Consider the following 27914-nt stretch of genomic DNA (forward strand, 5'->3'; position numbering starts at 1 on the left):
CCATGCAAGCAGCACAGCCCAGATCGGAAACATTCCTCAGCTTAAATAGGTTTCTCAGAAAACACAAAAAAAGGCAGAGGCATTCTCAAAGAAAATATCCCCTGTGCGTCCGCCCCACGCATACTCACAAACGCACATCGACAAAGAAGAGCACACACACACAAAGAAAAACACATACAATGTCTGTTAGTGATTTTAGGAGCAGATGTATGCCTGCTGAGCCATTGTCTCTTTAAAGACCAAAAGACAGAAAGGGAGCAAGAGAGAAAGAAATACAGAGTCATAGCGAAAGAGAGAGAAAAGGAGTGAGAGCAAGTGAGAGAGGGAGTGTGTAAGAGAGAGAAATAGAAATGAAGAGAGAGAGGGACTCAGGAAAAAGAGTTAGAGGGAAAGATTGAAATGGAGAGAGTAAGATAAGAAAATGGAGGAGAGAGAGAGGGGCAGAGAGAAATTGAGACACAGAGAGCGAGAGTGGGGCCAGTGTGTGACAGTGTGTCTGGCACTCAGCACAGCAGCAATCTTTTGAGAAAGAGGAAAGAGAGAGAGACAGAGGGAGAGGGAGAGATGAAAAGGGAAAGATGAGAGAGGAATTAGAGTCCCATCTAGAGTGGGAGACCTCTTTGCTAGAGGTCAGCCATCATCTAAACTACCCTGCCTATCATGGCAGACTGCTAGCAGTGGGGAGCCTGCCTGACAGCCAGATGGTCTCTGTGTGTGAGTGTGTTGGGGTGTGGGGTGTGTGTGTGTGTGTGTGTGTTGGGCGTGTGCGTGTGCGTGTGTGTGTGTGTTCTACCTACCCCAGTATAGGGTGCAGCACCAGACAGTGGGGTTTATCCAGGCCCTGGATGACAGCGTTCTTAAAGGATCCGTCCAGTCTGGCCACATTGATCTGTTTCTTATTGGCATCATAACTGGTCCAGAACAGGTTCCTAGACACCCAATCTACTGCCAGACCATGGGCGTTGGGCAGGTCTTGGGGAAGACAAAGTTATTCATGAGACGACACAAAAATATGCAATTTCATTAACGGAATAGTTCATCCAAATTACAAAATATATATTCTTTGGACAAGGATACTCACCAATATGTCACTTTGTAATTTGGGTGAACTACCCCTTACTGATAACCAATTAGAAGCCCTACATGAAAGGTTTGACTGATTGACTCATTCAATCTATAGTTATTTCATTAACCTAAGTAGGTTAGATATTCCCACAGTATATTCCCTACCAGCAGACACTACAGTCTCCACTCCAGTCCCGTTGATGAAGGCTCTCTTGATGGTTTGAGTGCGGACGTCTGACCAGTAGATACGGTTCTCCAGAGCATCATAGTCCACCACAGTCACGTTGTCTATGTCTGGCACCGTGAAGGAGATGATGTAGTTATAGTAGGGGTTGTCTATGTCCACTCCCCTGATCTCTATCTGACGGGTATACAGCAGGAACTGACGGGACTCTGGATGGGGCGAGAGAGAGGGAGGAGAGGGGAGTGTGTGTGTGTGAGGATGGTCTATCTGATTGCATGGGAATACACTGCGGGAAATTACTGTAGGAAAGGGTTAAATTGTGATAGAGTGTGTGCAAGTGTGTGTGCGCGTGTGTGTGAAATGTCTTTGCCACTTACGCATCCACTCAATACAATCCCCCACAATAACAAGCAGTCAGGACCAATGTTCCCTCTAATTATTTTCGGCACTGAGCAAATTTCATGTCTGCTGAGCGCAAACTTGAACATTGTGAAAATTCTGTGCAACTTCCTGCGCGCGTTTACTGTGAACACTGAGGCTGTACCCGCTTTAAGTTACAGTTTTAACAGCGGTCAAGTAGGCTACGGTGGCTATTGTACACCTACTAGAGTGGCCTACCATCAAAAACAATGGAGAAAATGCATCCCATAACATTTTAACATGGAAATAGTTGTTCTATAATTCAGTATATAGTAGCAGCCAATGTGTGGTGGTCAATGTAGGCCTACATTCCATGAGACTTTTGAAAAAAAACATGCAGGGCTTGACATTAACCTGTTTATCCACTTGTCCTTCAGACAAGGAGGGACTGAAAATGTTGTGTTGTTTGATGGAAGAAACCACTTTACAAATAAAATGCATCATTATTCCCATAGCATTATTACAGAGAATCAGACAAATTATGTTACCCTCTGCGTATTGGCTACTTAGCTTATTCAAGCCTGTCTCAAAATACAACACTGCCCCTTTAAGACAAAAAAAAAGCTCTTTACCTGACTCACTTTTCAAAGATGTCTAGAAATGTACACGTTTTGTGCTCTTGTAGGAAGCAATCACTCCCCCATTTCTGACTACAAATGGTCTATAACTGGGCTAATAACTCACTAATTAGCAAAGGATATGAACAAATGTGCACACGTGGCTACATGTAGCTCTCGCTTTGATCTCAAAACAAGCGCAACCGCTCATGCTGTAAACAGTCTAATTCAAAGTAAATGGCACAGATCCATATATGGCAATGGTTGATTTGCATATACTTAGGCCTACTGCAGCTCTGAGTCGTGCCTGTCAATGTAATAGAATCCTACTCCAATGCGTTCTGACTACAATAACATCTCTTGCATAGTATGCAAAACAAAGTCTTGCATAGTGGGTTTTGTTTCGGTATGTTGCACTGAAAGTGGCTAATATTGCATTGATTCAATCACAACTCCAACAGTAAAGGGAAACGTTGACAGTGTTAACTATCGGGAAAAACTCTAGAAAGTTGCATTAAGTTCAAGCTCATGCTTCTCTGCGTGGCTGATATTTGTTCTGTGCGGCAGTAACGCACGCAGCTAAGCAGGAACATTGGTCAGGAGTCAGGTGTGTGTGTGTGTTAACTGATTGTACTTGGCAGGCTGACTAAATGGCAGAGCCATGATTGTGTTCTAAATTAGTTCAGTCAGCGTTGATGCATGGTATCTACATTAGTCTGCACTGTGGCATTCCCATGTGTGTATACCATATGTGTGTGTGTGTATAGAGGTGCAGTAATGACTCGTCTCAGCATGTCTAGATCAGATAGCCCAGGCGTGTGTGTTGTGCTCTAGGTTGTGAATGACAAAGTTGTGGCTGATGCCTGCATTAAACAGAGTGGGCCTCCATTACACCGCAGATAATAGAAACTGCTCCCCTGAATACTAAACACACACACAGTTTGACGCGCGCACGTACGCACACACACCCTTCAGTTTAGAGACAAGGCTTAAACTCCTCAAACTGTCTTAAGTGACAGACTCCAGGAGATAATCCTGTGTGTGTGTGTGTGTGTGTATGAACTGTGACACAAAGCCATGGCTGGGGATATTCAGGAGAGTGATCCCACTCATGAGGGATGTTTCTGGTGGATGTGTGTGTTCCCTATGGAGACCCTGCAGTGAGAATAAACCTCTGTACATGGGTACTGGAACAGAAATGTGTCTCTGAATCATCATCATCATCATCATCATCATTATCATACACACACACACACAGTTCCTGTTGTACAGTCTCGCGATCATACTCACCAACACTGAATCACACACACTGAAGCACAGACAGATTATATGAGCCCCCACTGTGCCACTATCAACAACTCCATCTCTCTGCCAAGCCAAGCAGAGGAGGAGACAATCTGCCAGCTCAGGGGAGGAGGAACAGCAGTTTTGTGTCTCCTTGCTTCTGTAGCAGGTGTGTGATTGGTTTTGTGTGTATGTACTGTATGTGTGTGTATGTATGTGTACATGTGTATAATTAAAGTACTAGGTGTGTTTACCGTAGCAGGTGTGTTTGTCGGCTCCCAGCTTCATGAGGTGAGGGCAGGCACAGGAGAAGGTCTGGTTGTAGTTGATGAGACACAGGTGAGAACAGGGACCCATCCCATCATTAGCTGCACACGGGTTAGGAGCTGTGGAGACAGAGAGAGAGCAGGGGAAAGAGAGTGATAAAGAGAGAAAGAGGTAAAGAGTAAGCACAAGGAAAATGGAGGGTGGTACAGAAAGAAATGGGAGGAGAAGGATAGGGAGTGTGAATGAGAGGGGGAAAGGAATAGGTAGAGGCGCGATAAGAGAGAGCACAAGCAAATGGAAAGCGAGAGACGAGGAGAAAGAGGGAAAAAGTGAAGAAAGGATAAGCGAGGCAGCGAGAGGAGAGGGAAATTCCAGTCATTCAGTATGTGCATATAAAACAGCTCTTACCACAGGCCTATCTGTCTCATCCATAAATGGATGGTTTTCTGAGCGTGGCCATTTTGAGGGGAGAGGTTGTGACAGGGGAGGCCAGATGCCACTACTCTCCTGAATGACAGATGGACAGAGAAGCTGTCACTCAAATGGCCACTCTGACTCTGGTCTCTCTCTAGAGAGCAGTGGCAGCAGTGCGGCCTTATGGGCAAGACTCATTTACATACAAGGTCATTCAAGGTAAGTAATACTGTGGTGTCCTAAAGCAAAGTAGCTAACCTCTTTTAAACATCATGCATGTGTGTTACCAGGCATGTGTGTGTCCTACCCTGAGGCTGTCTGGAGGGATGGTAGACCTGCAGGTCAAAAGGTTGTGTGTTGGTTCTCTGGACCACGGTTACGTTGTTGCCGGTCCACTTATTGGCCTTGGCCAGTGTGTTGGTCCTCCAGTCCGTCCAGTAAACCTCTCCCCCGTACATAGTGACTGCAAATGGGTGCGACAGGTATTCGTGTCCCCTCAGCACCTCGATCAGGCCGGAACCATCGTATTTGGCTGAGTAAATAGCATCTGACCTGGAGGACGGATGGAAGACAACACAATACAGTGATTTATGACAGCTTGCATATGTATGGTGTGTCTACAGTGTGTGTTCTCTCTGACCTGGCATCGATCCACAGGATGCGTAGTTCTAGGTAGTCTACAGTGAGCCCGTTGGGCCAGCCCCCGTTGCCGGTCTCCTTATGTATGGTTCTCCTCCCCTCCCCACTCATAGATGCTGCCTCGATCCTTGGCATACTGGCATCCCAGTCCGTCCAGAACAGGATCCTACAGAGATAAGGGGGGGGGGGACACAAAACCAATGACTCAAGTCAAGACCCTGTGTTAAGCCATGTTTTAGCTCATTCCTAGCCTGGTCCCAGATGGGTTTGTGCTGCCTTTCCAACTCCTATGGTCATTGTCAACATAGGAGTTAGCAACACAGCACCAACAGATCTGGGACCAGGCCAACCCATTCCCAGCAGTGTGCTGGTTCTCACCCATAGCGGGGGTCCAGGGCGATGGCTCTGGGGTGCTCCACCTCCCCAGCCAGCAGGGTGGTCCTCATGGTGCCATCCAGCTTGGCCACCTCTATCTGGTCCAGGTTACTCTCCACCCAGTAGATGTTCCCTGCTATCCAGTCCACCGCAAGACCCTCAGGAGTGGCCAGACCATACTGTATCACCACGTCAAAACTGGTCACAGCTGGGGGGGGAGAGGAAGAGAGAGAGTGAGGAAGAGAGAACAGTGTGGTTAATTTGATTGTGAAGCTTTGCTGTGCCATTCCCCCTTACTGTAACCTTACCTATTCAACTCTAGTCATTAAAGTTGTCAGTGTGTCTTACCGGCCCCATGTCTTACCAGTTCCATGAACATCAATCACACACAGTGACTGTTTGTAATGCCAATGCAGCCCCAGCATATCTAATGATGCCACTTACAAAGCCACAACTCTCCCTACTACTGACAGGATGCATCCTACTCCTGTTTGGGCCTGAGCAAACAACACGACATGAGGCGCCAGAGCAAATAAAATAAGAGAGCAGAAGTAACACTTATTTTCATCACCCTCTCTCACCCATTAATTTTTCCATTCCAGGTCCCTAATCAAAGAGAACGGTCTAATCATCTGAGACTAGTCATGATTCTGATTGGAGCACGCACGCACGCACACACCACACACACACACACACTCATTATGCCTCCCTACTGTAATAGGAGGGCCTCGTCTGCTCTATAGATTGCCTTTGATTGATTGGCTTTGCCTTTTTGAAGGTAGCTGTTTAGTTTTGATTGGCTTCGCCTGTTTGGAAGGTGACAGTGTGGTTTTGATTGATTAGTTTTCCCTTTCGGCGTGGAGCTGGACCATCTGCTTTGTTTTTACTAGCAACTTCCCCTCAGGAGCTGTAGACCTGCAGGCTGCACAATAGTACAACTACAATTCCCAGCATTCCCCACTGTGAAGGCAATTGGGAAATGAGTCATGGAAGCTGGTGTACTCCGCCAAAGACAAAGAACTGTGCTGTTGTTCTCACAGCTTATAAACAAACTAGAGCTGAAAAGTGAAGAAGAAGAGACTCACCTCCGTTCTCGGACAGTTTGCCGCGGTAGATCTTGTCCTCCACCACGTCGGTCCAGTAGAGGGCATTCTCTGCAAGGTGGAAGTCCAGGGCGATGGTGTTCCTCAGGCCAGGCACCAGCACACTGAACTCCCCCTTGTTCAGGTCGATCCGACGGATCTCATGGCGGTTGGAGAAGATGATGAAGGGCTTGAAGGGATCTGAGGAGAAGACAGGAGATCACATGATCATGGTGATGTACTGGTGTCTGTTGGTGGCAGCGTTGGGATCCCTGTACCTTGTGCTTTCTTGTGCTTTATGCTATTTGCCTCATGACTCCTGCGTGCTTTGTTGACTATGAACTTGCTTGTTTACCCAACCGTGGGACAGACTATGTTTGTTCCCACACTTGGGACTCTGAATCTCTATTGGTTACACTGACTCTTGTCCTCCCATCCTATCCTAACCACCTCTCGCCGGCTTTGTATTCATGTTACCTGATGAAATTGCTGTACAATATGATCCATATTGCCATCTGATGTACATTCAAATGTCATAAAAAATCCACACTGCAGAGCTCTCCCTGTCCTCTGCCGTGCCCTGATTGTATTACTGCTGATGATATCTGGAAATGTGCATGTACATCCTGGCCCATATACTGTTGCTAGCCCCAATTCTGACTTGTGCTCTGATATCGGTTTCACTGATTTCTGCTCTTGTAAAAGCCTGGGTTTTCTGCACGTTAACACTAGAAGCTTATTACCTAAAATGGATCAATTGAAAGTGTGGGTTCACAGCTCCAATCCAGATGTGTTGGTCATTACTGAGACGTGGTTAAGAAAGAGTGTTTTGAACACTAATGTTAACCTTTCTGGTTAGAATCTTTTTCGACAAGACATATCTTCCAATCTTTACCAAGGAACACCTTCAGTGCTCGGTTGTCTCCACCAAGTCTGTCCCCAAACAATTGTATTTGCTGGTTTTAAGCATTAAACTTTCAAATAGCTCTTAGTTGACTGTTGCTGGGTGTTATCGTCCACCATCAGCACCGGCCTGTACCCTATCTGCCCTAAGCTCTCTCCTGGCCCCTTACACTATGTCTGAATTTGTCCTGCTAGGTGACCTAAACTGGGACATACTTAAACCACCTGACCAAGTCCTAAAGCAATGGGACTCACTAAATCTTTCTCAGATTTTTACCAATCCCACAAGGTATGACTCCAAACACCCAGAAAAGGCTACTCTCCTTGATGTTATCCTCAAAAATAATCCCGATAGGTATCAGTCTGGTGTTTTCTGTAATGACCTTAGTGATCACTGTTTCACAGCCTGTGTTCGTAATGGCTGCTCAGTGAAACGACCTGTCCTGATTTGTCATAGACGCTTGCTAAAAAACTTTAATGAGCAAGCCTTCCTTCATGACCTGGCCTCTGTAAATTGGTATAGAATCAGCTTGATCCCCTCTGTCGAAGACGATTGGACATTCCTTTTTGATATTTTCAGTGGTATTGTTAACAAACGCCCCCATAAAGAAAAAGAGAATTAAAAGCAGGTTCAGCCCCTGGTTCGACCGTGATCTGGCAGAGTTACTCCACCTCAAGAATTCCATTTGGCGAAAGGCTCAGCACTCGCATACTCAGGTTGACTGGCTCTCGTTCAGGCAAATGAGAAATAAGTGCACTCAGGCTATCCGGAAGGCCAAAGTTAGTTACTTTAAGGAGAAGTTCTCTCTCTGTGGGTCTAACTCAAGAAGTTCTGGAAAATGGTGAAAGACCTGGAGAATAAACCCTCCTCCTCACCTGCCCCGCTACAAAGTTTCTCCCTGCAGGCAGTAACTGAGTCTGAGGTGCTAAAGGAGCTCCTTAAACTTGACCCCCAAAAAACATCTGGGTCAGATGGTTTAGATCCTTTCTTCTTTAAGGTTGCAGCCCCCATCATCACCAAGCCTATCTCTGACATTTTTTAAAATCTGTCTCTCCTCTCTGGGGAGGTTCCCATTGCTTGGAAGGCAAACACGGTGTGTCCTTTATTTAAAGGGGTAGATCAAGCTGATCCTAACTGTTATAGGCCAATTTCTATTTTGCCCTGTTTATCAAAAGTGTTGGAAAAACTTGTCGATAATCAACTGACTGGCTTTCTTGATGTCTATAGTATTTCTCTCTGGTATGCAATCTGGTTTCCGCTCAGGTTATGGATGTGTCACTGCAACCTTAAAAAGGTCCTAAATGATGTCACCATTGCCCTTGATTGTAAGCAATGTTGTGCTGCTATATTTATTGACTTGGTCAAAGCTTTTGATAAGGTAGACCATTTCATTCTTGTGGACCGGCTAAGGAGTATTGGTGTCTCTGAGGGGTCTTTGGCCTGGTTTGCTAACTACCTCTCTCAAAGAGTGCAGTGTATAAAGTCAGAACATCTGCTGTCTCAGCCACTGCCTGTCACCAAGGAAGTACCCAAAGGCTTGATCCTAGGCCCCACGCTCTTCTTAATTTACATCAATAACATAGCTCAGGCAGTAGGAAGCGCTCTCATCCATTTATATGCAGATGATACAGTCTTACACTCAGCTGGCCCCTCCCTGGATTTTGTGTTAAACGCTCTACAACAAAGCTTTCTTAGTGTCCAACAAGCTTTCCCTGCCCTTAACCTTGTTCTGAACACCTCCAAAACAAAGGTAATGTGGTTTGGTAAGACGAATTCTCCTCTCCCCACCGGTGTGATTACTAGAGGGTTTAGAGCTCGAGGTAGTCACCTCATACAAGTACTTGGGAGTATGGCTAGACGGTACAATGTCCTTCTCTCAGCACATATCAAAGCTGCAGGCTAAGGTTAAATCTAGACTTGGTTTCCTCCATCGTAATAGCTCCTATTTCACCCCAGCTGCCAAACTAACCCTGAATCAGATGACCATCCTACCCATGCTAGATTACGGAGACGTAATTTATAAATTGGCAGGTAAGGGTGCTCTCGAGCGGCTAGATGTTCTCTACCGTTCGGCCATCAGATTTGCCACCAATGCTCCTTATAGGACACATCACTGCACTCTATACTCTGTTAACTCTGTAAACTGGTCATCTCTGTATACCATCGCAAGACCCACTGGTTGATGCTTATTTATAAAAACTCTCTTAGGCCTCACTCCCCCCTATCTGAGATACCTACTGCAGCCCTCATCCTCCACATACAACACCCGTTCTGCCAGTCATATTCTGTTAAAGGTCCCCAAAGAACACACATCCCTGGGTCACTCCTCTTTTCAGTTTGCTGCAGCTAGCGACAGGAACGAGCTGCAAAAAACACTCAAACTGGACAGTTTTATCTCCATCTCTTCATTCAAAGACTCAACCATGGACGCTCTTACTGACAGTTGTGTCTGCTTCGCGTGATGAATTGTCGTCTCTACCTTCTTGCCTTTGTGCTGTTGTCTGTGCCGAATAATGTTTGTATCATGTTTTGTGCTGCTACCATGTGCTGCTGCCATGTTGTGTTGCTGCCATGTTGTGTTGTCATGTGTTGCTGCCATGTTATGTTGTTGTCTTAGGTCTCTCTTTATGTAGTGTTGTGGTGTCTCTTGTCGTGATGTGTGTTTTGTCATATATATATATAATTTTTTTATCCCAGCCCCCGTCCCCGCAGGAGGCCTTTTGCCTTTTGGTAGGCCGTCATTGTAAATAAGAGTTTGATCTTAACTGACTAGCCTAGTTAAATAAAAGTTAAATAAAATAAAATCTACTTTGCGCACAGTGCACCCTGGGTAATATAGTTTTAAAGGAAAGAAAAGGCTGTAGTGTAAATTGAGAAACGTTTCCCCCAAGGCTTCATAAGGGTTTTGGGTAAGATTTAATTGAACAGATTTAACAAGCAAACTTTCAGTTTGCCTAGCCATTAATTCCTCCATCTTCCAATAACTAAACACTACTGTAGGCTACCTCTTACAGTTAATACAGTAGTAGGTCACATGGAACCTGAATGCAACCATGGTAGTGTGACGCACACAGACAGTGTTGTGGCTAAATGAAAGAGGAACGTAGTTAGAATAGAAACCGTGTCTAATCCATGGTAATTGAAAGCCTGTATGTAGAATGAAAAAGTATGCACTCACTACTGTCTGCTCTGTATAAATGACTCAAATGTAATGTAAATGTATTAAATGGAGGAGAGTCATCTCTGGCCGACAGACAGTGTTTGTTTTAACTCTTCTGACTGTAGCTGTGGGTGCACGGCTGAATGATATGAAACAGCCTTCCATATGAATGTGCGTAACAGTGTTCTTCCATTACATTGATAGTTTTCCCTATCCCCCCCACTTCTTGTCATTTCTTATCTCTCCCCCTCTTGCTCTCAATGCCCATTTTCCGCAAATAGAAGTTCCCCAACTTTCCTTACCCTCTTCTTTCTTCTCCCCATTCAATTCTCTCCATCCATCTCTCACAGCTACAAGCCCCCCAATCTGCCCCAAACATCCTCATCTCTCCTTTTCCCTTTTCTTCTCTCCCTCTCAAACCTTCCTCTCTCTCCTCCTTCAGTTCTTAAATCCCTAGTCTTCCCTTCAGCTCTCTTGTCATCCTCATTTCAACAACCTCTAGCCCCCTCCATCCCACCCTCCTCACCAGTGCTCTTGCAGTTCTCCTGGTCAGGCTCCAGTTCCCAGCCCTCGTAGCAGGAACACTTGACACTGAACTTGTCCTGTTCACAGCGCTGGCTGCACTTCAGGTGTTTGGCACAGAAGCTCTGGATCTGACAGGTCTTGTTGTCGGAGCCCAACTCCATGCCCAGGGGGCAGGAACACACCACGCCCTCACCGGGGGCTACCGTACAGTTATGGCTGCAGTCCCCGTTATCCAGTGAGCACAGGTCTGCAGGGAAAAGGGGAAAAAGAGAGATGGGTGTTAAGCAGAGAGGTGACACTGAACTAAAACAAATGGGTAACACAGTTCTTGAGCTCTCTGTCATAATAATGACACATCCGGTATCATAAACATTCATGACAGCTCAAGGTTTTTCTCTGGCTCATTGGTGTCAGCAGTGGGATCCTTGTTCTATCTTCCAGTGCACCCTGGGTAATGTTGTTTTTAATAGCAGCAGGTCTTACCACATAGTTTCTCATCCGAGCCGTCGGGGCAGTCGTCAGTGCTGTCACACAGCTTCTCAGCAGGCAGACAGATGGTGGAGTCGTTGGCACACACATGGTGGGAGAGCTTACACACCAACGCCTCACAGTTGTCTTCATCAGAGTTGTCCTCACAATCACTGTCCCCGTCGCACACCCAGGCCTTACTGATACAGCGGGCTGGGGACAGGTCATAGGGGAAAGGTCAGAAGTCTGACCTTACAGGCAGATACTGTCCATAACAACAACAAATATGCCCAACAGTTTTTCACAGCAGCTAAAACCAAATCCAGTCCTTCATCTCCACCAGATAATGCTAAGCTACCCATTTCAATACTGTTACAGTTATGTTTTACAACCAGCAAATAACCCAGTCATCCATTCTCTCCCCTCTCATTTAGACTCCCCTAATTTCCTCTTTATTGCTGTGACACAACCATCCCCATCCTCCCAGTCTCCTCACCAGAGTCCCTGCAACCAAACTTGACGGCGGGGTCACACATGTGTGTGACGCCTTCGCAGTTCTTCTCGTCGCTCAGGTCCATGCAGTCTGTGTCCCCGTCGCAGCGCCAGCGCATGGGGATGCACAGGCCGTCCATACGACACTGGAACTCATCCGTGTGACAGCCACCAGGAGGACGCGTGGCTGGGGAGGGAGAGAGGGGGATGAGGAGTTTTAGATCACTGAAACAACACTTAAAACAACATGAACAGAAATGGAAACGTAACAAAACATCACAGGATCAGTTTTTCCTGACCATGTTAACAGATCGGCAAAAACTCTGGGCCCTTGTTATAAGCAATAACTTTTTCTTGGTCAGGTCACATTGTTAGGAAAAACTGAGGGCCCTGCCTTTTGTAAAATTCATATATTTTCATCCTTTTGTAAAAGTTGGCTGAGTTTGTGTAACTGAGTAACGGTAACGAACGATGCTGCATGATGGTCATAGTGATCGTGACATAATCACAGGCTTCATTAGGACAGAGCTCTCACAGCACACAATGTAATTCACTACCTCTCCTCTCTCCCACTGTGGGGCTCCAATGGGAAACAAGGACACTCTTTATCACAGGGAACACATTTTAACAGAACATCATGCTTCAATGATGACACAATTCACTTACTATTCACTCAATGAAAAATCAAAGGGACTGCGAAACCAATAAGCAGCTGGCATAGTCGGACACCCAGATGGCATACGTAGGCTAAGGTTTTGGCACGTGTGTGGACCTCAGAGGTTAGTAGAGGCTTGAAAATTCCATGAGACAAAGATGGAGTGTTCCATTCATACACACAATAATACATCAAATCACATTATTAACAAAATGCTGACATTCACTTACAACCTGGCACGGCTAAATGAATGGAAATCAATGACCCAAAGACGCCCATGAGTCAAGGGTTGGCAGTGCCACAATGCCAGGGTGATGCAGAGCACTGAGGGATACAGCTCTCACACAGAGGCCATGCTCCAGTGGATTACCAATAGAGCCATCAGTGACATTGGTGATTAAGGGAATCACTGAAAGACTCAGACATCAAAAGGTAAATGGCTGGCACTGATGTGTGCGTGTGTATGCGCGCATGCACGCATGTGTGTATTCACCATAGACCTTGTGTGTGTGTGCCACAAAGTTGGAAGCACAGAATCGTCTAGAATGTCATTGTATGCTGTAGCGTTAAGATTTCCCTTCATCGTAAATAAAGGGCCTAGCTCGAACAATGAAAAACAGCCCCAGACCATTATCCCTCCTCCACCAAACTTTACAGTCGGCACGATGCATTCGGGCAGGTAGCGTTCTCCTGGCATCCGCCAAAACCAGAATGTTTTTAGAAATGTTTGCAAATGTACTCAAAAAATAACAAAACTGAAATATCACATTTACATAAGTATTAAGACCCTTTACTCAATACTTTGTTCAAGCACCTTTGGCAGAGATCCAGGCTCTGTCGTAGCTGGCCGTGACCGGGAGACCCATGGGGCGGCGCACAATTGGCCCAGCGTCGTCCAGGGTAGGGGAGGGAATGGCCGGCAGGGATGTAGCTCAGTTGGTAGAGCATGGCATTTGCAACGCCAGGGTTGTGGGTTCGATTCCCACGGGGGGCCAGTATGAAAAAATTTAAAATAAAATAATAATAATGTATGCACTCACTAACTGTAAGTCGCTCTGGATAAGAGCGTCTGCTAAATGACTATAATGTAAATGTAATTACAGCCTCAAGCCTTCTTGGGTATGACGCTACAAGCTTGGCACACCTGTACTTGTCCGAAGCCACTCCTGCATTGTCTTGGCTGTGTGCTTAGGGTCGTTGTCCTGTTGGAAGGTGAACCTTCGCCCCAGTCAGGTCTTGAGCACTCTGGAACAGGTTTTTATCAAGGATCTCTCGGTACTTTGCTCCGTTAATCTTTCCTTCGATCCTGACTAGTCTCCCAGTCCCTGCTGCTGAAAAACATCCCCACAGGATGATGCTGCCACCACCATGCTTCACAGTAGGGATGGTGCCAGGTTTCCTCCAGATGTGACGCTTGGCATTCAGGACAAAAAATTAAATCTTGGTTTCATCAGACCAGAGAATCTTGTTTCTCATGGTCTGCAAGTAGGTGCCTTTTGGCAAACTCCTAGCAGGCTGTCATGTGCCTTTTACTGACAAGTGGCTTCCGTCTGGCCACTCTACCATAAAGGCCTGATTGGTTGAGTTCTGCAGAGATGGTTATCCTTCTGGAAGGTTCTCCCATCTCCACAGAGGAACTCTGGAGCTCTATCAGAGTGACCATTGGGTTCTTGGTCACCTCCCTGACCAAGGCCCTTCTCCGCCGATTGCTCAGTTTGGCCAGGAGGCCAGCTCTAGGATGAGTCTTGGTGGTTCCAAACTTCTTCTATTTAAGAATGATGAGACCACTGTGTTCTTGGGGACCTTCAATGCTGAAGACATTTTTTAGTACCCTTCCCCAGATCTGTGCCTCGAAACAATCCTGTCTAGGAGCTCTACAGACAATTCCTTCGACCTCATGGCGTGGTTTTTGCTCTGACATGCACTGTCAACTGTGGGACCTTATATAGACAGGTGTGTGCCTTTCGAAATCATTTCCAATCAATTGAATTTACCACAGGTCAACACCAACGAAGTTGTAGAAACATCTCAAGGATGAAAACAGGATGCACCTGATCTAAAAAAATGTAATACTTATGTGAATAAGGTATATTTTTTAAAAATACATTTGCAAACATTTCTAAAAACCTGTTTTTTCGCTTTGTCATTATGGGGTATTGTGTGTGGATTGATGAGGGGAAAAAATCTAATTTAATCCATTTTAGAACAAGGCTGTAACTCAACAAAATGTGGAAAAAGTCAAGGGGTCTGAATACTTTCCGAAGGCACTGTGTGTGTGTGTGTGTGTGTGTTATATATATATATATATATATACACACACACACACACACACACACACACACACACACATATATACAGTGGGGAGAACAAGTATTTGATACACTGCCGATTTTGCAGGTTTTCCTACTTACAAAGCATGTAGAGGTCTGTAATTTTTTATCATAGGTACACTTCAACTGTGAGAGACGGAATCTAAAACAAAAATCCAGAAAATCACATTGTATGATTTTTAAGTAATTCATTTGCATTTTATTGCATGACATAAGTATTTGATCACCTACCAACCAGTAAGAATTCCGGCTCTCACAGACCTGTTAGTTTTTCTTTAAGAAGCCCTCCTGTTCTCCACTCATTACCTGTATTAACTGCACCTGTTTGAACTCGTTACCTGTATAAAAGACACCTGTCCACACACTCAAACAGACTCCAACCTCTCCACAATGGCCAAGACCAGAGAGCTGTGTAAGGAAATCAGGGATAAAATTGTAGACCTGCACAAGGCTGGGATGGGCTACAGGACAATAGGCAAGCAGCTTGGTGAGAAGGCAACAACTGTTGGCGCAATTATTAGAAAATGGAAGAAGTTCAAGATGACGGTCAATCACCCTCGGTCTGGGGCTCCATGCAAGATCTCACCTCGTGGGGCATCAATGATCATGAGGAAGGTGAGGGATCAGCCCAGAACTACACGGCAGGACCTGGTCAATGAGCTGAAGAGAGCTGGGACCACAGTCTCAAAGAAAACCATTAGTAACACACTACGCCGTCATGGATTAAAATCCTGCAGCGCACGCAAGGTCCCCCTGCTCAAGCCAGCGCATGTCCAGGCCCGTCTGAAGTTTGCCAATGACCATCTGGATGATCCAGAGGAGGAATGGAAGTAGGTTGTGTGGTCTGATGAGACAAAAATAGAGCTTTTTGGTCTAAACTCCACCTGCCGTGTTTGGAGGAAGAAGAAGGATGAGTACAACCCCAAGAACACCATCCCAACCGTGAAGCATGGAGGTGGAAACATCATTCTTTGGGGATGCTTTTCTGCAAAGGGGACAGGACGACTGCACCATATTGAGGGGAGGATGGATGGGGCCATGTATCGCGAGATCTTGGCCAACAACCTCCTTCCCTCAGTAAGAGCATTGAAGATGGGTCGTGGCTGGGTCTTCCAGCATGACAACGACCCGAAACACACAGCCAGGGCAACTAAGGAGTGGCTCCGTAAGAAGCATCTCAAGGTCCTGGAGTGGCCTAGCCAGTCTCCAGACCTGAACCCAATAGAAAATCTTTGGAGGGAGCTGAAAGTCCGTATTGCCCAGCGACAGCCCCGAAACCTGAAGGATCTGGAGAAGGTCTGTATGGAGGAGTGGGCCAAAATCCCTGCTGCAGTGTGTGCAAACCTGGTCAAGACCTACAGGAAACGTATGATCTCTGTAATTGCAAACAAAGGTTTCTGTACCAAATATTAAGTTCTGCTTTTCTGATATATCAAATACTTATGTAATGTAATAAAATGCTAATTCATTACTTAAAAATCATACAATGTGATTTTCTGGATTTTTGTTTTAGATTCCGTCTCTCACAGTTGAAGTGTACCTATGATAAAAAATTACAGACCTCTACATGCTTTGTAAGTAGGAAAACCTGCAAAATCGGCAGTGTATCAAATACTTGTTATCCCCACTGTACATACAGTTGAAGTCGGAAGTTTACATACACCTTAGCCAAATACATTTAAACTCAGTTTTTCACAATTCGTGACATTTAATCCTAGCAACAAGTCCCTGTCTTAAGTCAGTTAGGATCACCACTTTATTTTAAGAATGTGAAATGTCAGAATAATAGTAGAGAGAATGATTTATTTCAGCTTTTATTTCTTTCATTACATTCCCAGTGGGTCAGAAGTTTACATACACTCAATTAGTATTTGGTAGCATTGCCTTTAAATTGTTTAACTTGGGTCAAACGTTTTGGGTAGCCTTCCACAAGCTTCCCACAATAAGTTGGGTGAATTTTGGCCCATTCATCCTGACAGAGCTGGTGTAACTGAATCAGGTTTGTAGGACTCCTTGCTCACACACGCTTTTTCAGTTCTGCCCACAAATGTTCTACAGGATTGAGGTCAGGGCTTTGTGATGGCCATTCCAATACCTTGACTTTGTTGTCCTTAAGCCATTTTGCCACAACTTTGGAAGTATGCTTGGGGTCATTGTCCATTTGGAAGACCCATTTGTGACCAAGCTTTAACTTCCTGACTGATGTCTTGAGATGTTGCTTCAATATATCCACATAATTTTCCTTCCTCATGATGCCATCATCTATTTTGTGAAGTGCACCAGTCCCTCCTGCAGCAAAGCACCCCCACAACATGATGCTGCCACCCCGTGCTTCACGGTTGGGATGGTGTTCTTGGGCTTGCAAGACCCCCTTTTTCCTCCAAACATAACGATGGTCATTATGGCCAAACAGTTCTATTTTTGTTTCATCAGACCAGAGGACATTTCTCCAAAAGTACGATCTTTGTCCCCATGTGCAGTTGCAAACCGTAGTCTGGCTTTTTTATGGCAGTTTTGGAGTAGTGGCTTCTTCCTTGCTGAGCGACCTTTCAGGTTATGTCGATTTGGACTCGTTTTACTGTGGATATAGATACTTTTGTACCTGTTTCCTCCAGCATCTTCACAAGGTCCTTTGCTTTTGTTCTGGGATTGATTTGCACTTTTCGCACCAAAGTACTTTAATCTCTCAGAGACAGAACGAGTCTCCTTCCTGAGCAGTACGACGGCTGCGTGGTCCCATGGTGTTTATACTTGCGTACTATTGTTTGTACAGATGAACGTGGTACCTTCAGGCGTTTGGAAATTGCTCCCAAGGACTTGTGGAGGTCTACAATCTTTTATCTGAGGTCTTGGCTGATTTCTTTAGATTTTCCCATGATGTCAAGCTAAGAGGCACTGAGTTTGAAGGTAGGCCTTGAAATACATCGACAGGTACACCTCCAATTGACTCAAATTATGACAATTAGCCTATCAGAAGCTTCTAAAGCTATGACATCATTTTCTGGAATTTTCCAAGCTGTTTAAAGGCACCATCAACTTGGTGTATGTAAACTTCTGACCCACTGGAATTGTGATACAGTGAATTATAAGTCAAATAATCTGTCTGTAAACAATTGTTGGAAAAATTACTTGTGTCATGCACAAAGTAGATGTCCTAACCGACTTGCCAAAACTATAGTTTGTTAACAAGACATTTGTGGAGTGGTTAAAAACAAGTTTTAATGACTCCAATTTAAGTGTATGTAAACTTCCGACTTCAACTGTATATACATATATGGAAGAGCAATGACAGAGCGGCATGGACTGAGATACAGTAGAATATTATAGAATACAGTATATACATATGAGATGAGTAATGCAAGATATGTAAACTTTATTAAAGTGACTAGTGAAAATGTATGCACTCACTAACTGTAAGTCGCTCCGGATAAGAGCGTCTGCTAAAATGACTAAAATAAAAAAAATAGTGTTCATTTCTTGAAGTGGCCAGTGATTTCTATAGGCAGCATCAGCCTCTAATGTGCTAGTGATGGCTATTTAACAGTCTGATGGCCTTGAGATAGAAGCTGTTTTTCAGTCTCTCGGTCCCAGCTTTGATGCACCTGTACTGACCTCGCCTTCTGGATGATAGCGGGGTGAACAGGCAGTGGCTCGGGTGGTTGATGTCCTTGATGATCGTTTTGGTCTTCCTGTGAAATCGGGTGCTGTAGGTGTCCTGGAGGGCGGTTAGTTTGGCCCCGGTAATGCGTTCGGCAGACCGCACTACCCTCTGGAGAGCCCTGCGGTTGCGGGCGGTGCAGTTGCTGTACCAGGCGGTGATACAGCCCAACAGGATGCTCTCAATTGTGCATCTGTAAAAGTTTGTGAGGGTTTTAGGTGCCAAGCAGAATTTCTTCAGCCTCCTGAGGTTGAGGCTCTGTTGCTCCTTCTTCACCACACTGTCTGCGTGGGTGGACCATTTCAGTTTGTCAGTGATGTGTACGCCAAGAAACGAAGCTTTCCACCTTCTCCACTGCAGTCCTGTCGATGTGGATAGGGGGGTGCACCCTCTGCTGTTTCCTGATGTCCACGATCATCTCCTTTGTTTTGTTGATGTTGAGTGAGAGGTTATTTTCCTGGCACCACACTCCCAGAGCCCTCATCTCCTCCCTGTAGGCTGTCTCATCATTGTTGGTAATCAAGCCTACTACTGTTGTGTCATCTGCAAACTTGATGACTGAGTTGGAGGCGTGCTTGGCCACGCAGTCATGGGTGAACAGGGAGTACAGGAGGGGGCTGAGCACGCACCCTTGTGGGGCCCAAGTGTTGAGGATCAGCGAAGTGGAGGTGTTGTTTCCTACCGTCACCACCTGGGGGCGGCCCGTCAGGAAGTCCAGGATCCAGTTGCACAGGGCGGGGTTGGTTCAGACCCAGGGCCTCGAGCTTAATGATGAGCTTGGAGGGTACTATGGTGTTGAATGCTGAGCTATAGTCAATGAAAAGCAGTCTGACATACAGTGGGGAAAAAAAGTATTTAGTCAGCCACCAATTGTGCAAGTTCTCCCACTTAAAATGAGAGAGATGAGAGAGGCCTGTAATTTTCATCATAGGTACACGTCAACGATGACAGACAAATTGAGGAAAAAAAATCCAGAAAATCACATTGTAGGATTTTTAATGAATTTATTTGCAAATTATGGTGGAAAATAAGTATTTGGTCACCTACAAACAAGCAAGATTTCTGGCTCTCACAGACCTGTAACTTGTATTAATGGCACCTGTTTGAACTTGTTATCAGTATAAAAGACACCTGTCCACAACCTCAAACAGTCACACTCCAAACTCCACTATGGCCAAAACCAAAGAGCTGTCAAAGACACCAGAAACAAAATTGTAGACCTGCACCAGGCTGGGAAGACTGAATCTGCAATAGGTAAGCAGCTTGGTTTGAAGAAATCAACTGTGGGAGCAATTATTAGGAAATGGAAGACCACTGATAAACTCCCTCGATCTGGGGCTCCACGCAAGATCTCACCCCGTGGGGTCAAAATGATCACAAGAACGGTGAGCAAAAATCCCAGAACCACACGGGGGGACCTAGTGAATGACCTGCAGAGAGCTGGGACCAAAGTAACAAAGCCTACCATCAGTAACACACTACGCCGCCAGGGACTCAAATCCTGCAGTGCCAGACGTGTCCCCCCTGCTTAAGCCAGTACATGTCCAGGCCCGTCTGAAGTTTGCTAGAGTGCATTTGGATGATCCAGAAGAGGATTGGGGAGAATGTCATATGGTCAGATGAAACCAAAATAGAACTTTTTGGTCAAAACTCAACTCGTCGTGTTTGGAGGACAAAGAATGCTGAGTTGCATCTAAAGAACACCATACCTACTGTGAAGCATGGGGGTGGAAACATCATGCTTTGGGGCTGTTTTTCTGCAAAGGGACCAGGACGACTGATCCGTGTAAAGGAAAGAATGAATGGGGCCATGTATCGTGAGATTTTGAGTGAAAACCTCCTTCCATCAGCAAGGGCATTGAAGATGAAACGTGGCTTGGTCTTTCAGCATGACAATGATCCCAAACACACCACCCGGGCAACGAAGGAGTGGCTTCGTAAGAAGTATTTCAAGGTCCTGGAGTGGCCTAGCCAGTCTCCAGATCTCAACCCCATAGAAAATCTTTGGAGGGAGTTGAAAGTCCGTGTTGCCCAGCGACAGCCCCAAAACATCACTGCTCTAGAGGAGATCTGCATGGAGGAATGGGCCAAAATACCAGCAACAGTGTGTGAAAACCTTGTGAAGACTTACAGAAAACGTTTGACCTGTGTCATTGCCAACAAAGGGTATATAACAAAGTATTGAGAAACTTTTGTTATTGACCAAATACTTATTTTCCACCATAATTTGCAAATAAATTCATTAAAAATCCTACAATGTGATTTTCTGGAATTATTTTTCTCATTTTGTCTGTCATAGTTGACGTGTACCTATGATGAAAATTACAGGCCTCTCTCATCTTTTTAAGTGGGAGAACTTGCACAATTGGTGGCTGACTAAATACTTTTTTCCCCACTGTAGGTATTCTTCTTGTCCAGATGGGATAGGGCAGTGTGCAGTGTGATGGCGATTGCATCGTCTGTGGATCTATTGGGGCAGTAAGCAAATTGAAGTGGGTCTAGGGTGACAGGTAAGGTAGAGGTGATATGATCTTTGACTAGTCTCTCAAAGCACTTCATGATGACAGAGGTGAGTGCTACGGGGCGATAGTAATTTAGTTCAGTTACCTTTGCTTTCTTCAGTACAGGAACAATGGTGGCCATCTTAAAGCATGTGGGGACAGCAGACTGGGATGTGTGTAAAAGAGCTGTGTGAAAGCTCTTCCTGATGCATTCTGCCTGCCTGCCCTCCTCTGACCTTCATTAAAAGCTCAGCATTCCCTGTGCACTGCGGTGGGAGCCAAACCTGGACAAGCCCATTAGCCAGCACCACATGGGAGGGAGAAGCGGGCTGGCTGGGATCCTAGTTCTCTGGTTACAGGCCACAGTGTAATTGGAAGATAAAGAAATGTTTACCCAAAACGCCCACGATAGTCTATCATCTTAAACTTTTCTGTTTCTCAAATACTTTGTTTCTTTTGGCTCAGATCCTACGTAAATGTAATAAAGTGGTTTGGAGTCGACCACAGGAAAGTAGAATTTTCAGGTGAGGCCTTCTAGAATTATCTACCAAGTAAACAACAAACAGCAGGACCTAATCAGATACAGTGTTTGGAGTATAAATAGTGAGGTTGTTTCCCCCAAGTCTTAATAATATGTTAGAAGGAGATAATGTACTAGCAGGTTTACAAGATAGATGGAGAGATGGGGTAAAGTAGTGTTTGTTGCACTGCTTGGGACATGAAGTACTGAGGTTTCAAACAGTCAACAGCTATCTATAAGCCCACAGCCTGTCGTAGAGATTAACCCCTTCATTTAGGTAGCCTATAGCACATACAGTAATATCACATTAAGTTGTCCTGGTTGGTGCGTTACGGAGCTGACATGCACAGGCAGCGATTTGTGGGTTATGGAGCTGACACTCACAGGCAGTGATCAGCGGGTTTCGGATCTGACACTCACCCTGGATGGTGGGTCATGTAGTCGACACTCAATGATTGGTGAGTTAGAGTTTACACAAGGATTGGTGGGTAAAGCTCTCACAGACAGCAATTGGTGGGTTACAGAGTTGACACTCACCCTGATTGGTGCAGTTGGCGTGGGTCTCGTCGCTGTAGTCTCCACAGTCATTGTCCCCGTCGCAGGTCCAGTAGTCAGGGATGCAGCGGCCGCTGTTACACTTGAACTGGGCACTGGAGCAGGAATGGCTGCAGCCTGCCTCATCACTGTTGTCCCCACAGTCGTTGTCTGTAAGGCAAACACAGTCAAACCTCTACCTCACACCAGTCATACACACAACATACACTATAAGGAAAGGCTAAAACAAATCACCCAGGTTATATGTCCCTGGTCATTTACGTTAGTTATGAAGAACACTGTCAATGATCTCTCCACTCAGACAACATTGAAGTTAAAGTAAATAGCTGTTAGAGAACTATTGTTCACAATGCAATTCCCATTACTCTCCACAACATAAAATACATACTCACATACAAAACACTTAACAGTACGTTTACAAATGAATTTCAATGTGAGGAAAAGGAGAAGAGTAATCACAGAAACTACATAGATCAGACCATGCACCATGAGTGAATGTACCCAGCACTGATACATTGAGCTTGGCAGCAGAGGAGATGCTTCCCCAAACCCTTCCTTATCTAAGCACTTCTAACAGGGAGGTTCTTCTGGTAACTAAACCTTAATATTGTCCACTGTCAGATAAATAGACAGTAAGCACACTATTACAGATAATCCAACTGGTCCTTGCTCAATACTGATAATACCTCACCACCACGAACAACCTATGTTCTCTCTGTCTTTGATTCTTGTCCAATCCAATTACAATAGAAAAGGTATTTCTCCTGCATAAGTAGAAGCAGTAAGAGCCTCCATTATCATTGCATTGAGATTAATAATTAACTATTGTTAAAGGGTAAAGCTGCCGTTAGTAAGGGAAGCAGCCCTGGTTCTCCCTACAGTAGCATGTCTTCCCCCCCTAGCGAGCCCTGGCTAGCCTCTAGCTGTGGCTATGGTGCATGTTGATCTATGCACTAACCAGTCGGGTTTGGACAATTCAACTCATCAGAGCCGTCCCCACAATCCTTTTCTGAAACAAAGAAACCAACGGAGAGACAGCGGAGTGGGCGCACGGCACGACAACAACACACATGGAACAACAACAACAGACACAATGAGCCAATTACAATGAGAGAAGAAACGCACAACACACAAACATCCTTGCCAAATAGAGAAAAGAAAGCTGTAGCAAGAAGGAGGTAGGTGGACATCAAATGACATGCGTAGCAACGAGCCATTGATAAAACTGATGATGATGACTGGGAGACACACACACAAGCACACACAGTAGGACGAAGATGAAGAGGAGGAAGGAGAGACTCACCATTGTCACAGCGCCAGTTGATGTTGATGCAGCGTCCGTTATTGCAGGTGAACTGGGTGAGAGGGAAACAGGTGGGGTAGGCTGGATGGAGAGAGAGAATGGAAGAGAGAGAGCTTAGTGTCATAAGAAATAACCCAGCAGTAACTAACTACTTCACTAGCTATAACCATGATAAATCCCGGCCTCCCTGTGAGCCTGGGTTTCAGTGATATGGTATTGTGCTTAGTCTTTTAACAGAAGATAATGTTCTGTGTGTTGTAGCATAAGAGAAACATAAGGGTCAAAGGTGACGTTGAGGCAGGTGACCCACCACATGATGCAGGCTCGTCTGATCGGTCCCCACAGTCATCGTCAAGGTCACATGTCCAGGAGATGGGGATACAGCGACCACTGGCACACGAGTACTGGTTGGGGGGGCAGGTGCGAGCTGAAACAATAGGAGTGTGGGGTGGGGTCGCTGAGATTACTAAACTATCTCCTCAGGAGAATGACTTCAATAGGATGTTATTAGGTTGCCCTTTGAAATATTATAACAGTAGTTGGAGTCACGGGAAACGTCAAATGGCATTTTGAGCATCTCGGGAGCACTTAGCCCTACAGCCATGTACACTGTGCGAGGCTGAGAGAAAGGTCAGCCCTCAACAACCATTGTCTGAATGATGTGTACTACAGAGAGAGAGAGAGACAGACAGAGAGAGAGACAGTGAAAGAGAAATAGAGAAAGAAATAGAAAATAGTGCGTGTCTGTACAGAATATGTGTATGAGTGTGTTACGTGTGTGTGTGTGTGCACCTTATGTAACTGTGTGTGTGTACATCTTTGAGTGTGTGTACGTCCTACCAGAGCAGGTGGTGTTGAACTCATCCTCGTCTTTGCCACAGTCGTTGTCTCCATCACACAGCCAGCGCAGAGGGATACAGCGGTTGTTCTGACACTTAAACTTATCAGTGGGACAGGTGTGCTGGTCTGGAGGGAGATATGGAGGAAGAGAAGGGAGAGATGGATGGAGGGAGGGAAATATGGAGGGAGGGATGGGGAGAGAAGGAAGAGGGAGTATGGAGGGATGATGGATTGATGGAGGAAGGATAGAGGGGGAGAGCAGGGGTACAGAGTGTAAGAGGGCAGACAGACAGACTGACTAGGTTTGTGTTTTGTCTGGAAGTGGAGCCTGTCTGCAATCTGACTACAGACAGACCAAGCTTTTTCCAGAACCACCAACATTCCCCCGCACGCACAAAAAACACACACACGCAAATACATGCGTAAACACAAGCGCACACACACTCTCTCAAGCATGTGCACTGCAAACATAAACACACAAAGTCTGTCGTTTCTCAATTCATTCTGGCATCAACAGACTTTCAAACTGAAATACTGAAGGGCCATCTGTATCCAGCAGCACTGAGACCAGAGGAAAGGTACAGTGGCTTGCGAAAGTATTCACCCCCCTTGGCATTTTTCCTATTTTGTTGCCTTACAACCTGGAATTAAAATTGATTTTTTGGGGGGGTTGTATCATTTCATTTACACAACATGCCTACGGCTTTGAAGATGCAAAATATTTTTTGGGGTGAAACAAACAAGAAATAAGAATAAGAAAACTTGTGCGTGCATAACTATTTACCCCCCCAAAGTCTATACTTTGTAGAGCCACCTTTTGCAGCAATTACAGCTGCAAGTCTCTTGGGGTATGTCTCTAAGCTTGGCACATCTAGCCACTGGGATTTTTGCCCATTCTTCAAGGCAAAACTGCGCCAGCTCCTTCAAGTTGGATTGGTTCCACTGGTGTACAGCAATCTTTAAGTCATCCCACAGATTCTCAATTGGATTGAGGTCTGGGCTTTGACTAGGCCATTCCAAGACATTTAAATGTTCCCCTTAAACCACATCGAGTGTTGCTTTAGCAGTATGCTTAGGGTCATTGTCCTGCTGGAAGGTGAACTTCCGTCCCAGTCTCAAATCTCTGGAAGACTGAAACAGCTTTCCCTCAAGAATTTCCCTGTATCAACCATCCATCATTCCTTCAATTCTGACCAGTTTCCCAGTCCCTGCCGATGAAAAACATCCCCACAGCATGATGCTGCCACCACCATGCTTCACTGTGGTGATGGTGTTCTTTGGGTGATGAGAGGTATTGGGTTTGCGCCAGACATAGCGTTATCCTTGATGGCCAAAAAGCTCAATTTTAGTCTCATCTGACCAGAGTACCTTCTTCCATATGTTTGGGCAATCTCCCACATGCCTTTTGGCGAACACCAAACGTGTTCGCTTATTTTTTTCTTTAAGCAATGGCTTTTTTTTTTTGTTGCTGTGGAGCTTTGCAGCTCCTTCAGGGTTATCTTTGGTCTCTTTGTTGCCTCTCTGATTAATGCTCACCTTGCCTGGTCCGTGAGTTTTGGTGGGCGGCCCACTCTTGGCAGGTTTGTTGTGGTGCCAAATTCTTTCCATTTTTTAATAATAGATTTAATGGTGATCCGTGGGATGTTCAAAGTTTCTGATATTTTTTTAGAACCCAACCCTGATCTGTACTTCTGATCTGTACTTCTCCATAACTTTGTCCCTGATTTCTTTTTAGATTTTTTTGAAACAAGTTATTTTTTTCATTTCACTTCACCAATTTGGACTATTTTGGGATAGTATAAAAGTAATCCTTCTACCCCCCCCAAAAAAAAAATATATATATATATAAATAAACAAAAATAAAAAAACAACTATATATACAGTGGGGAAAAAAAGTATTTAGTCAGCCACCAATTGTGCAAGTTCTCCCACTTAAAAAGATGAGAGAGGCCTGTCATTTTCATCATAGGTACACGTCAACTATGACAGACAAATTGTGGAGAAAAAAATCCAGAAAATCACATTGTAGGATTTTTAATGAATTTATTTGCAAATTAGGGTGGAAAATAAGTATTTGGTCACCTACAAACAAGCAAGATTTCTGGCTCTCACAGACCTGTAACTTCTTCTTTAAGAGGCTCCTCTGTCCTCCACTCGTTGCCTGTATTAATGGCACCTGTTTGAACTTGTTATCAGTATAAAAGACACCTGTCCACAACCTCAAACAGTCACACTCCAAACTCCACTATGGCCAAGACCAAAGAGCTGTCAAAGGACACCAGAAACAAAATTGTAGACCTGCACCAGGCTGGGAAGACTGAATCTGCAATAGGTAAGCAGCTTGGTTTGAAGAAATCAACTGTGGGAGCAATTATTAGGAAATGGAAGACATACAAGACCACTGATAATCTCCCTCGATCTGGGGCTCCACGCAAGATCTCACCCTGTGGGGTCAAAATGATCACAAGAACGGTGAGCAAAAATCCCAAAACCACTCGGTGGGACCTAGTGAATGACCTGCAGAGAGCTGGGACCAAAGTAACAAAGCCTACCATCAGTAACACACTACGCCGCCAGGGACTCAAATCCTGCAGTGCAAGACATGTCCCCCTGCTTAAGCCAGTACATGTCCAGGCCCGTCTGAAGTTTGCTAGAGTGCATTTGGATGATCCAGAAGAGGATTGGGAGAATGTCATATGGTCAGATGAAACCAAAATATAACTTTTTGATAAAAACTCAACTCGTCGTGTTTGGAGGACAAAGAATGCTGAGTTGCATCCAAAGAACACCATACTTACTGTGAAGCATGGGGGTGGAAACATCATGCTTTGGGGCTGTTTTTCTGCAAAGGGACCAGGACGACTGATCCGTGTAAAGGAAAGAATGAATGGGGCCATGTATCGTGAGATTTTGAGTGAAAACCTCCTTCCATCAGCAAGGGCATTGAAGATGAAACGTGGCTGGGTCTTTCAGCATGACAATGATCCCAAACACACCACCTGGGCAACGAAGGAGTGGCTTCGTAATAAGCATTTCAAGGTCCTGGAGTGGCCTAGCCAGTCTCCAGATCTCAACCCCATAGAAAATCTTTGGAGGGAGTTGAAAGTCCGTGTTGCCCAGCGACAGCCCCAAAACATCACTGCTCTAGAGTAGATATGCATGGAGGAATGGGCCAAAATACCAGCAACAGTGTGTGAAAACCTTGTGAAGACTTACAGAAAACGTTTGACCTGTGTCATTGCCAACAAAGGGTATATAACAAAGTATTGAGAAACTTTTGTTATTGACCAAATACTTATTTTCCACCATAATTTGCAAATAAATTCATTAAAAATCCTACAATGTGATTTTCTGGATTTTTTTTTCTCATTTTGTCTGTCATAGTTGACGTGTACCTATGATGAAAATTACAGGCCTCTCTCATCTTTTTAAGTGGGAGAACTTGCACAATTGGTGGCTGACTAAATAAAAATTTTCCCCACTGTATATATATATATATATATATAAAAAAAAAAATTAAAATTACAAATTTATGATAAAAAAAACATTATACTAATAGAAATTGATAACATTTTTTTTTTTTAAATTTGTAAAGTGGTTGTCCCACTGGCTATCATAAGGTGAATGCACCAATTTGTAAAAGTCGCTCTGGTTAAGAGCGTCTGCTAAATGTAATGTAAATGTACATTTTGTGTATGTCCATTACATGAAATCCA

General features: G+C 44.9%; 1 protein-coding gene across 1 annotated transcript in view; it reads right to left on the reverse strand.

The window, feature by feature from the left end:
* Positions 1-27914, reverse strand: part of LOC121577556 (low-density lipoprotein receptor-related protein 1-like) — a 199402-nt gene that overhangs the window by 64441 nt on the left and 107047 nt on the right. The window contains exons 17-30 of the mRNA XM_045225247.1: positions 24199-24324; positions 23669-23785; positions 23359-23439; positions 22038-22205; positions 11841-12023; positions 11360-11557; positions 10878-11123; positions 6291-6488; positions 5209-5413; positions 4832-4996; positions 4499-4743; positions 3765-3896; positions 1231-1458; positions 798-972 (exon numbers count right to left, since the gene is read on the reverse strand). Of these exons, the coding sequence (XP_045081182.1) occupies positions 798-972; positions 1231-1458; positions 3765-3896; positions 4499-4743; positions 4832-4996; positions 5209-5413; positions 6291-6488; positions 10878-11123; positions 11360-11557; positions 11841-12023; positions 22038-22205; positions 23359-23439; positions 23669-23785; positions 24199-24324 (2467 nt within the window). The remainder of the gene's footprint in view (positions 1-797; positions 973-1230; positions 1459-3764; positions 3897-4498; positions 4744-4831; positions 4997-5208; positions 5414-6290; positions 6489-10877; positions 11124-11359; positions 11558-11840; positions 12024-22037; positions 22206-23358; positions 23440-23668; positions 23786-24198; positions 24325-27914) is intronic.

Source organism: Coregonus clupeaformis, chromosome 15 (assembly GCF_020615455.1).
Source record: "Coregonus clupeaformis isolate EN_2021a chromosome 15, ASM2061545v1, whole genome shotgun sequence".
Lineage (NCBI taxonomy): Eukaryota > Metazoa > Chordata > Actinopteri > Salmoniformes > Salmonidae > Coregonus > Coregonus clupeaformis.